A 12922-nucleotide genomic window follows, 5' to 3' on the forward strand; every position below is an offset into this window, starting at 1 on the left:
AGCATGCCAACTTAGATAAGAAACAAATATTTAACAGAAAATTCTATTTCATAGAAATTTTAATAATCCTTAGTTCAAATAAATTTTATGACTATAAGAAATTGATTTAAGAGAAAATTCCAAACCTTGCCAATCAAAAGATTCCTCTACATTCTGGGATAACTTAAATCATTGCCTACACCAAACAGGAAATCCAGAATATAGAGTGGATTAGTAGCAATTGCCATTAAATTACCAACTTCAGCCCTGGCCAGTTTGGCTCAGTGGATAGAGTGGACTAAAGGGCCCCGGGTTTGATTCTGATCGGGGCACATGCCTGGGTTGCGGGCTCAGTCCAATGTGCAGGAGGCAGCCAATCAATGTTTCCCTTTCATTATTGATGTTTCTCTCTCTCTCTCTCTCTTTCTCTCTCTCTCTCTCTCTCTCTTCCTCTCCCTTCCTCTCTGAAATCTATAAAAACATTTAAAAAATATTACCAACTTCAATTAAACTGTCATTGTTAGTTTGCTGTGGCTTTAAACTCTCAGAGATTGTTTCCTAATATTATGCTACTTCTACTTGACTGAAAACCCTGTGCTCTTATTCTCATCTTCATTATATGAGATTCTAAAATTTCCCTGTGCCAGACGATGCATAAACAGCTGGTGATACTAAGTTGTCTTTAGGGAAAAAAATCCATTGCCCTAAAGCAGGCATTATTTGACTTCAAATTCATGATACTTCTCAGTATACTTTATAACTGTGTTTCCAAAGTATGTATATATTTCACATATTTGTTGACATAAAATTTGAGAAAGGAAGAATGTGCTATAAAAGGAAATGCTGTCTTTTTGTGGTTTTATAAGGAGAAACAACCTAAGGACAGAAAATACATGTGGGGCATCAGAATGACAAATGCCCTCTGGGGCACGCGGTGTAGTAGTTACATCCTACTGGCATTTGTATTTTGAACTTTCACCTGCATTTCTCACTCACTGGAGATGAGCCTAAGTAACTTTTGCCTCCCCAGTTCTCCTACAGGTATAGAGCAAAAAGAAGAAATCCCCAAACAAACATCCTTAGATGAGCCAGTTCAGTCCCAGAGACATTAGCCTTTGTCCAGGTGTAATTCACTGAAGCAAACCCAATCTAGGCCTATATGTATATCTAAAATCATGACTGATACACAAAGCAAGGTTCACCTGCCAGCTCTAAATGCTTTTCCTTTCCACCCTTCTCCTCCCCACATCCAGCTGCTTTCAGAGGCACAAGCAGTTCCCATCAGACAACAAACAACCCATTTGGTTGCACCCTCATAATTGAAATGCAAATGAGTTAACTGCAATAAGTGGCTCTTTGGCCCCTTTGCCCATTGCATCAGGGCGTTTGGCTTCTTCAGGGAACAGACCCCTTAGAGATGCTAGTATATATAATGAAATAAACTTACTGTTTTCTTTAACACCTTGAGAGCATAAGGCTTCTGAGTCCCCTTCTGTTTGCATCTGTATACAATGGATGTAGCACCCCTTGAGGGGGAAAAAGACAAAAAAAAAAGAAAATGTTATGCTCTGGACATGCAATAAAGGGGAAACCTTGAAAATACGTATCTCTTGCAGTTAACCTCATAGTTGACAACTGTTTATAAGTTCTACTGTAGAACCCACCCAACTGTTGAGATTATTTTTTTTCTCTTGCAACTGAATGTAGCTGGCTCCAAAAAACTCCCAGGGTTTCCAGCCCACTCTTTCCCTTTGCCCCATCCCTATACAAACAACAACATGCTTACTGTTGCAGTTGGTGGCTCCATAATAAACTAGGCCTTCAGGTGAGAATGGCTTGTTGGGTGCATATCCACTCAACTTGAGAACCCCTGAGCTTTCCTAAAAGTGTGAGTCTGGAGTAAAGGAAGGCATGGTGGCATCAGTGAGAGGATTTAAGTTCAGCCCTTGGTCAGGGCAGTCTCCTCTAGTTGGCAAGGGAGCTGGGTTCTTTGAGAATTTACACCATTTGGTGCCCTGACTTTCTCCTAGAGCCAGTGTTAGTCCTATAGAGATCCTGGCTCCTTTATGTTGGTGAATACTGCTACCATTTATTTCACATGCCTAACAAAAAGAGTTGTGTGAGATGTTCAGGAGAAAATACTATTTAAAATTGTGAAAGATATATAGGGGAAAATAGCTTGAAGGAGCCCAGTCGGTGTAGCTCAGTGGTTGAGCATCAACCTATGAACCAGGTACCCCTACTTTTCTTTTTCATTTCCATTCGCAAAAAAAAAAATCTAGATTGGATTGAAAAATCAAGACCAAACTATATGCTGTGTATAGAAAACCATGTGGAATCTAATGAGCAAAATAAACTGATGAACAAAATAGAACCAGAGTCCTGGATACATGGAACAGACTGACAGCTGTCATAGGGGAGGAATGGGGGGACTGGATGAAAGGTGAAGGGATTAGCCAAAGAACATATATACATAACTCATGGACACAGAAAACAGTGTGGTGACGGCCAGAGGGAAGTGGGGGACAGGAGTAGAGGAGGAGAGATGGAGACATCTGTAATAGTGTCAACAATAAAAATAAAGTTTAAATAAAGAAATAAATAGAAGGGTACAAATAGGTTAAAAATAAAATGATAGGAAAGAGATAACATGCAAACACCATGAAAATAAATCAGGATAGTTATACTAATACTAGGTTAACTAGACTTCAGAACAATGATAGAGATATTAACTATAAAGGGGTCAATTCCCCAAGATGACATAACAAATATAATTGTGTATACACCTAACAATAGCACTTCAAACTGCAAGAAGCAAACACTGATAGAACCAAAAGGAGAAATAAAAAAATCTACTAATATAGTTGGAGACTTCAAAGCACACTGTTAACAATCAATAAAAAGGAAAAAGTAGACAAATTGTCCCTAAAGATGTAGAAGACATGAACAGTACTTTCGACTAAATTAACCTAATTGGCAATTTGAGAGAACTCCACATAAAAACAGCAGAATACACATTCTCTTCAAAGTTAGAGGATTCACGTACTTGATTTATTATAAAGCTACAGTAATCAAAAGAGTGGTACTGGAGGAATAATACACATGGAGACAAATGAAACAGAAAGAAGAATGCAAAAATCATCTTACAGATATATATGGCCCATTGGTTTCTGACAAAGGTGAAAAAGTAATTTAGTGAAGAAAGGACAGTCCTTCCAACTATAAATAGTGCTAGAACAACTAGACATATACCCATATGCAAAAACAAAACAAATCTTTACATACACCTCATACTATACAAAAAGTACTTAAAACGGATCACAAATATAAATGTAAAACCTAGCACTCTAAAACTTTTTTAAAAAACAAAGGAGAAAATTGTGTAGCCTTAAATATTTCATGCTGTCTTATAAAAAACAAACAAAAGTACAGTGCATGAAAGAACAAATAAATAGGACTTCATTTGAAATAAGAATACTTTTATTTGAAAGTCACAGGCAGGGAGACAAGTATATACAAATCACATGCCTAACAAAGGACTTGTATTTAGAATTATAAAAATCCTTGAAGCCCAATAATAAGAAAACAAACAATGCATTTAAAATATGGGTAAGATATTTAAACATATACTTCACCAAAGCAAATATCTGGATGGAAAATAAGCACAAGGAAAGATGCTCAGTATCATTAGTCATGAGGGAGATGCAAATTAAATCCACAATAAGATACAACTACTTACTTATTTGATGTGGCGAGCCAGCAGGGCCATGGCATACTCAGCCCCAAGGCGCCTTATGTGCCGCCAGGTTCAGTGAGCCTGAGTGGGGGCGGTGAAGGATTGAGAAAAGACAGACAAGAGAAGAAAGCTGGGTCTCGGTGGGACGCTGCCCTCTCTGATGGAGAGCCTCTCTGATGGAGAGCTATTGACAGCACCACGGACTACAAGCCGTATCTTTATTTTATAGCCAGATGCCGCGAGGCAAAGTAAGGGCGTGGTCAAGATGTTTACAACATTCTCGTGGGTTTCGATCCTACTCAATTACATGAACCTGAACTCTATCAAGCCCACATCACTCAGGCAGGTGGGACCACGTGTTGGGACCATAGGTTCAAGCTTACAACTATAGCTGTTGGCTATAACTGTGCTGGGAGGGCTCTGCCCTCCAAGCTGGGACTTGCACTTGGCCATGAGAGGACTATGCCCTCTCATTAGTCCGAGGCTTGAACCTGTCCAAACACTGTAGCCGCTCTCCACAATTAGACACCTTATAGAAAGAGAGACAATATCAAGGGCTGGCAAGGATGCAGAAACAATGAAACTCTCATACATGGCTGGTGGAAGTGCAAAATGATAGGGCCACTTTGGAAAACAGCTTGGCAGTTTTTGGAGGGTGGGTGGGAAGAGATCAACCAATGAACTTGTATGCATATATGCATAACCTGTGGACACAGATGATGGGGTAGTGAGGGCGGGTCGGGGGAAACCGGAGTGGGCTAGAAAAGGCTAATGGGATAAGAATGAGAACCTATGTAAAACTTTCAACAATAAAGATTTTTTTAAAAAAGAATACTATATGATCCATCCATTCACTCATAGGTATTTACCCAAGTGAGATGAAAGCTATGTTCACTCACAAACTTGAACATGAATCTTTATAGCAGCTTATTAGTAATCCCCCAGAACAGCAAACAACTCCAATATCCCTCAACTGAGAAATGGACTGACAATATGTGATACATCTATATAGTGAAAGACTACCCAGAAATAAATGAGGGTACACATAACAGCTTGGGTGATTCTCTAAATTAACACCCTAAGTGAAAGAAGCTATGTTCAAAAGCCTATAGGCCAGCCGTGGGCAAACTACGGCCCGCGGGCCGGATCCGGCTGTTCTATCCGGTTCTCTTGCTCTCCCCTCCGCTCCTTTACTTTGAATTTATATTAGTTCACACAAACACTCCATCCATGCTTTTGTTCCGGCCCTCCGGTCCAGTTTAAGAACCCATTGTGGCCCTCGAGTCAAAAAGTTTGCCCACCCCTGCTATAGGCTGTATGACTCTTCACATTAATTTATCAATAATTTCAGTATACAAACCGTTATCTTAGCAAAGCTTTAAGAAAACTTTTTCAACAAAATACACCCTTGATTGATCAACCTCAGGACACAAGTATGTTAGAATTAACTTTTTATTTTTTGTACATGAGGAATCTATTAAGCAAGTCCTATTTTATTTTGCTAAGTAATGGACTTATTAATGTTACAGACCTTTTAATTTTTTCCAGCTTCACTGCAATATAATTAACATATAAAATTGTGAAAGTTTAAGGTATACAAGGTAATGACTTGATATATGAATACTGTAAAATGATTGCCACAATAGTAATAATGTTCGTTAACATCTATCACCTCACATAAGTACAATTTTAGAAATAACTTTTTAAAGTGTCGAAATATTAAGTTAAAAGAATAGGACAGTCCTAGCCAGTTTTGCTCAGTGGATAGAGTGTTGGCCTGCAGACCAAAGGATCCCAGGTTTGACTCAGGTCAAAGGCATGTACCTTGGTTGCAGACCCTTCCCCGGCCTGGCCTGAGCCCTGGTCAGGATACATGCAGGAGGCAACCAATTGATTTGTTTCTCTCACATCGATGTTTCTCTCTGTCTTTCCCTCTCTCTTCTACTCTCCCTAAAAATCAATGGAAAAATATCCTCGGGTGAGGATTAACAACAACAAAAAGAAAAGAACAGCTCATATAAATTTATGTAAAATAATATTTCAGTAATTTTTCCAAAATATAGTTTATATCCTTTGCTAAAATTAAATGATTATTACAATGTGTATAAATGTAATTTCAGAAATATATAAATTTTATATAAATTTAGTATGTTTATATAAAAATAAAAATTATTGTGCACAGTAACAGTTAAATTTTAATATAAAAATAACATTTTGTTATAATGCTGTATTCTTGCTTCAAAATACATGATATAAAGAGAGAATAAACATTAAACTTTCTGAGATCCAAAGGAAGAAAAAGATCAGAGATTAGAGGATATTATATTCAGAGTTATTCAACTGAAAAAAAAATGCTTCACTACTCATGTCCATTCATTTTGAACATATTCTTTAACAAAATGGCCAAGAAATATAGAAACTAGAAATTATTCTGCTATCATTTGATGAGAAAGAAAATCAATACTCCTTGGGAATCAGAACCTGACTTCTACTTTCAAATTGCTTTTGTTTAACAGAAATCTTGGAAAAATAATTTTTTAGCTCTAGTCTTGTCTAATATGGTTGATTATTTAACAAAAAGTTAAAGGCAAAAAAGCCCTAAATGTAGACTACCTGTTTCATATCAGAGAATTAAGAAAATGTAGTCAAACCTACTTTATCATGTGTACATGATAACAGTAATGTGATGTATATGCTATTTTATATGTATACTAGAGGCCCGGTGCATGAAATTCGTGTGTGGGTATGGTCCCTAGGCCTGGCCTGCAATCAGGGCCATCTTCCCTGGCTGCCTGCAGCTGGCCCCACCCCCCGCCACCACCCACCCTGGTTCCTCGTTCGCCATTGGATGATCGGAGCCTACCAGCCGGGGAAAGAGACCAAGAGGTGGTCAGTGTGCCTCATAGTGTCTGGTTGAGCGATCATTCTGGTTGTCCCGTCATTAGGGTCAATTTGCATGTTACCCTTTTATTATATAGGATTATATAGGATAGAGGCCCGCTGCACGGGTGAGGGCCAGCCGACCTGCCCTGATGGGGGCCCCAGATCAGGGTGGGGGTCCCCACTGGGGGGTGGGGCTGGCCGGGGTGTGGGGCAGCGGTCTTTCTGATCTCTGGTAGTTCTGGTTGTTCTGCCGTTTTGGTCACTGGGCTTTTATTATATAGGACATTATATGCACACACGTTACAGCCCCTGTTAAGCTATTAAGAAGCATTTGAGCCCTGGCTGGCTTGGCTCAGTGGATAGAGCGTCAGCCTGCGGACCGAAGGGTCTCAGGTTCGATTCCGGCCAAGGGCACATGCCTAGGTTGCGGGCTCGATCCCCAGTGGGGGGTGTGCAGGAGGCAGCCAATCAATGATTCTCATCATTGATGTTTCTATCTCTCTCTCCTTCTCCCTTCCTCTCTGAAATCAATAAAGAAATATATTTTAAATAAAAAAGAAGCATTTGATGTTGGGACTTGGCCAAACTTATGATGTATGGAAAAAGCTCCATATATATTTATTTTCCTAGAGACATTTCAAGTATAGAGTCCTTTGCTACCCATTTAGGGCTACTTAGTACAAAAAAAGGGGGGGGCTTTTTAACCTACAGTTTATCTTTACATGTTCCTCCCACTCAAACATTTAAAGAACAACTATCAATTTTTTTTCATCTCTTTTATAAAACATGTTTTTTTCTTTTCTTTTTTCATAATCTTACTCCTTTATTTTCCCCTTTGCTCTCCTTTTTTGTTTTAAGGAGAGATTGGTTCAATTTTATTATTTCCTGCAAAAGAAATCCAAGCACATTGACCTATAACTGTCTACCCACCAGCTGAGAGACAGATATCTGAATGCATTCAAAGGGCCAGGTAGAGATCAATTCTGATTCGAAATGAAAGCAGGAAGTCAGAAGTCTGAACTCACATCGCTGTTTTAGGGAATCAGAATGAGAGTGCACAATGTTCAGACAATTTAGCATCACGGGCACTCTCCCAGTAAGGGAGACTATAAATCAGAGACTGATTTTCTTGGGGGAGCGAACCTAGTGGGACATTGGTGGTTGTTTAGGCTGAAGCAATAGAGGCTTGGATTCCCTTCCCATCAAACCTACAACTTGCTCTTCGGAAATGCAAGAGAACTTCAGATACAGACTCTCTAAAAAGACAGAAGTCTGGAGACACTGCTGACTACTGTTTCTTTGCTCCCTCTGTATTTCTGCAATGATATGCTGCATAGCCATGTAAAACTATCTTTGCTGAGGCTATCAGGCGGTATGTTACTGAAGAGTTTCACTTTTTTTTTTAATGGGAGGGGTCCTGAAATGAACCCAAAGAATCTTGTTGTAATTTTCTAATGTTGTAGGTGCTTGGTTAAAGAATATAGTTATATCAAAATATTAATCATTTTAAAAAATTTTAATGCATTTATTACTTTTTATTTGTTTTTGCATTTGATGTTTAATTTTTTTAATTTTCAATGTGTATATGTGCTTGCAGGAAAGAGCCTCCTAATGCTCATTATGAAAAGGTTTAAAAGCAAAACTGTGATTTATAAGAACTGTCAATCATGTGTTGAAAAGATAATGTGTGCAATTCTACATATTATATTGCTTCTACATGATTGACTTGCTATTGTTTAATAAGCCTACTCTTTTCATTGATTTTTAATTAGATGAATTATTAAATAAGACTGGTTATAACCTCATAATTAATTCTTCTTGGGGGTGAAAGTAAAGTCATATTCAGGAACAGGAGCCTGAACGAGTCAGTCTCTAAGTGTTTAATGTCAGCACACACTTTGTCCCATTCCAGTGACAGTCCTCCAGCTCTGTCAGCCTGTAACTCCTCAATGCTCTTCAATACTTGTTTCAAAATGTTCTTTGGTCACCAAAGACAAGAGAAATTGGAACCTTAAGCCAATAAAGAACTGGAGGAAAACGGCTGATAAGACTTAATTACTGATTTGGCATTTTCAATCTACAACTTGAAGAATGAATGGCTAACCTTTAGATTTTAAAAAGTTGTTATTAGACCTGGAGGTGTTCCAAGGAAGTTAAATATTACAGTCTTAAAGTAAATCTCAAAAATATCATGTTGAGCAATGATATTGAACTCCAGATTTTAAGAAGCGTTTCAGACCAAGGTTTTAATGAGTTTGGGTTCAGACTCTGTCCATAACTACCTTCCCCTTCTCTGGGTCATTTACTTGCTAAATCCTGCATGGGTGTGGGCAAGCACCCTATTTCAGTATCAGGGTTATATATATCATATCCTCCTACTTGGAGTTGTTTCATTTATTTTAAAATGTCTTTATTTGTTCAGCCAGTGTGGTGCAGTGGTTGAGCATTGACTCATGAACCAGGAGGTTACAGTTCGATCCCTGGTCAGGGCACATGCCTGGACTGAGGGCTCGGTCCCTAGTGGAGGGATGTGCAGGAGGCAGCTGATCAATGATTCTCTCTCATCATTGATGTTTCTATCTCTCTCTCCCACTCCCTTCCTCTCTGAAATAAATAAAAATGTATGTATTTTTTAATGTTTTTATTTTATTCTCAGTTTTGAGACATATTTTTACTAGATATAGAATTCTGGCTGACAGTTTTTTCACACAACTTTAAAGGTATTATTCCAGTGTGTCTGACCCCCACTTCTTTCTGATGAGGTATTAGTTATTCATATCATTGTATCTTCTTCGGTTGCTTTAAAGGTGTTTTCTTTTCAGTTTTGACCACATACCAATGTTTTGTTTTCTTTTAATTTATTATGATTGCTGCTCAATGAGCTTCTTGGATCTGCAATATTCTTTACCAACTTTTGAAAATGTTTGCCTATTATCTCTTTAAAATTTTTTTTTCGGTTTAATTCTTTCTCTCCTCTCCCTCTGGAACACATATTACATGTAGAGTAGCCTACTTGCTATTTTCCCACAAGTTTTTGAGGTTTTGTTCATTTTTTTGTTTGTTTCTTTTTTTTAATTTTTTTATTTTTTTAATTTTTTTTATTAAGGTATTATATGTGTACATATCTTACCATTGCCCCCCACCCCACTCCCATACATGCCCTCACCCCCCAATGTTTTGCATCCGTTGGTTACTCTTATATGCATGCATATAAGTCCTTCAGTTGATCTCTTATTTCCCCCACCTCTCCCTAACCTTCCCGCTGTAATTTGACAGTCTATTTGATGCTTTACTGCCTCTGAGGTTTTGTTCATTTTTACCAGTTGTTTTTCTTTCTATTCTTCAAGTTAGGTAATTTCTATTGATTTATCTTCAAGTTCACTAACCTTTTCTTCTGCAGCCTCCAATCCAGTCTTACGCTTATGAATTTTTAATTTCATGTAAGTACTTTTAAGTTCTAAAATTTCCATTAGGTTCTTTTTTATAGTTTTTATTTCTGTGCTGAGATGCCCCATATGTTTACTTACTATGCCCATATTTTGCTTCATGTTCTTGAATAAATTTACCATATTTGTTTCACACTCTTCATCTGTTCATCCAACATCTGGGTTATCTCCAAGTCAATTTTATTGACTGTTGTTTTCTTCCCCTTGATTAAGGGTCCAATTTCCTGCTTCTTTGAATGTCTGGTACCTTTTTTTTTTTTATTGTGTGATCAAAATTGTAAAATGATACACAATAGGGAGTTTGGATTATATTATCTTCTTTCAAAGAGAATTGGCTTTTAGTGGCAGGCAGTTAAATTGTTGACAAATCTATTTGATCCTGTTTAGTTTGGTTTTATTTGTTGTTACAGCAGATCTATTTGAGTTATGTTCTTTGTCCTATGTCATGGTCCTTCTTTAGGGTATGATCTTTACTCTTAAGTGATCTTTTTGAGATCTCAACTAAATATCTGAGATGCTCAGTGAAGTCTCTCAATCCTTGGCCATAGATGCAGTGTCTTCCAACAATATATGCCTATCTTCCCTCCCATATATTTGTTAGCTCACAGCTCCTTCCCAACTGCTCCTGCCTAGCTTCATAAAGCCCCATACTTGCCCCAGTTAGAAAGCCAAGGTGAATGTGGTACTGACCTTGTGTTTCCCTTCTCTCAGGAGTCACAGCCCTTTACTGTCAATTGTTCAGTTACAAAAGACAACTGTCTCATGCAGTATGTCCAAGTCATATATGGAAGAAGGCCAACTACAGTACCTGCCATTCCATCACTGGCAGAGCAGAACTCCTCCCTTACAGTCTTAATTTTTATCACCGTATTTAGTTTGAATCAGACATTAATGTTGCAAAAGAGAAAAACAATATGTTTATGTTTTATGCATTTATCAATAGTACGTTATAAATGTCGACAATGTTTATGATTGGAGGAGATTAGCAAATGATAAATCTACAAGAGCTGAATTAAATCCTCCTTTGGCATTCCAGGCCGCTTTTAAAACACCAACAGCTTTTGTTATTGTTTCTGGAGAAGAAAGGAATTTTGAAGCATGAGATGTAATTTTATTATTTCAAAACACTATGCTCAATTTTTCCTGTTGAATACATGATCAGACGGACATATTTTAGGACAAAATAACAAACCCATTTTAGATCACAGGCCTTGAGACTACCCCCACCGCTGCTTCTAAAGAATTCATGTGGCTGAGAGCTGTACCAGATGGCTGATAGAGATGAGGAAGATTTCATCTTCCTAGATGAGACTTATAGTCTTGTCACTGGCATTCAGCGACATTTAGCATTTAATATTATGAAACTGAAAGGATTTGAAATCAGTATGATCACTCCTTCAACAAGAGGCTTAGCAGAGAGACAAGGCTAGTAGCTTACAGAGCACACAGATACGTTTTGTTTGGCCTGCACAGGCTTATTTAAAATGTTGGCTGTGTTGCCAACATTTAAATATTGAGACCTTTTATTAAAAATTTCATATTTCCATCATCTCTTGAATCTGGCAACACTCATTTTTAATTCGTGTCCAGCAGCAGTTGGCACAACACAAATAGCAACTGTCCTTTAGAGAGGGCCTGTGGCCCCTCTGCTCTCCCGTTTGCACACCTCCCGTACACAGGTGCCTCCCTGATCCAGTTAGTGCTTGGGAGCTAGGGACAGTTGGTCACCAAGGCAGAGAAATGTCTTAAAGGCTCCCTTCCAGAGAGGTAGGTGGGATTATCATTTGTAGAACTTCCTCCACTTCTCTGCTTTCAAATTCAGTTTAGTGATTAAAAGACCATGATTATTATTCCATTTCACTGTATCAAAGATGCCATCAGTTTGAAGAGGCATCATTATGCTATGATCACTGAAAGAAAGAAAACCTGCCCCCATTTAACAACCATGTCCCATGAGCGGAAGGATGCATTCTGATTACAGAGATGTTAAAAATGTGGAAGATTCTGCATTTTAATATCAATTAAAATATTAATAGTATCACACATGAATAGGATGCTTTGTCAGTTACAAATAAATTTAAATCTCTTCATAATTCCCATTGCTACTGCCACAGTCTCTTAAATAGGCCTTATCTCACTCCCCTTCAAACCTCCATTCTACTAGTACAGTGGTCGGCAAACTCATTAGCAACAGAGCCAAATATCAACAGTACAACGATTGAAATTTCTTTTGAGAGCCAAATTTTTTAAACTTAAACTTCTTCTAATGCCACTTCTTCAAAATAGACTCGCCCAGGCCGTGGTATTTTGTGGAAGAGCCACACTCAAGGGGCCAAAGAGCCGCATGTGGCTCGCGAGCCACAGTTCGCCAACCACGGTACTAGTAGAACCATTATTTCTAGAGTAGAAATTTGACCATGTGTCTCCCCTGTGATCACTATCCCTATGAGAGTGAACGGGTCCAGATCCCTTAGCTTTTCATGTGAGACCATTTACCATTTTGCCTTTTTTTTTTTGTCTCACCTCCTCGGGCCCTCCCTCTTATACATAGCAACACCAAATTCACTCAGTCTTTGAGCATGCTTCCCTTTTTGTTTAAATTGCCTCCTCAAATTTTCTGCTTAACAAGATTGTAGTCATTCTTTAATTCAGCTTGGTCATCACATCTATTGGATACTTCCCATGGCACACATACCACATCCTTTTCATTCCATCCTGGAGTCATTTGAAGCTAGCTTGGTCCACCTCTGCACCTAATATCTGCTTTGTGGTTTATTCACATGCATGCCTGTTTAGACCAGAGCTAATGCCATTGAGATTATGGCATCTCATAAGTTGATCTCACCCTTCACATATGCATTTTGCCTACAAAATGTCT

General features: G+C 38.3%; 1 protein-coding gene across 2 annotated transcripts in view; it reads right to left on the bottom strand.

Annotated features, from left to right (window-relative positions):
• CAMK4 (calcium/calmodulin dependent protein kinase IV) overlaps window positions 1-12922 on the bottom strand; it is a 164476-nt gene that overhangs the window by 77398 nt on the left and 74156 nt on the right. For both annotated transcript variants that reach the window (XM_080680965.1, XM_080680966.1), the window contains exon 3: window positions 1427-1505. In XM_080680965.1, coding sequence (XP_080537091.1) covers window positions 1427-1505 — 79 coding nt within the window. The remainder of the gene's footprint in view (window positions 1-1426; window positions 1506-12922) is intronic.

This window comes from Plecotus auritus (genome assembly GCF_963455305.1).
Source record: "Plecotus auritus genome assembly, chromosome: 7".
Lineage (NCBI taxonomy): Eukaryota > Metazoa > Chordata > Mammalia > Chiroptera > Vespertilionidae > Plecotus > Plecotus auritus.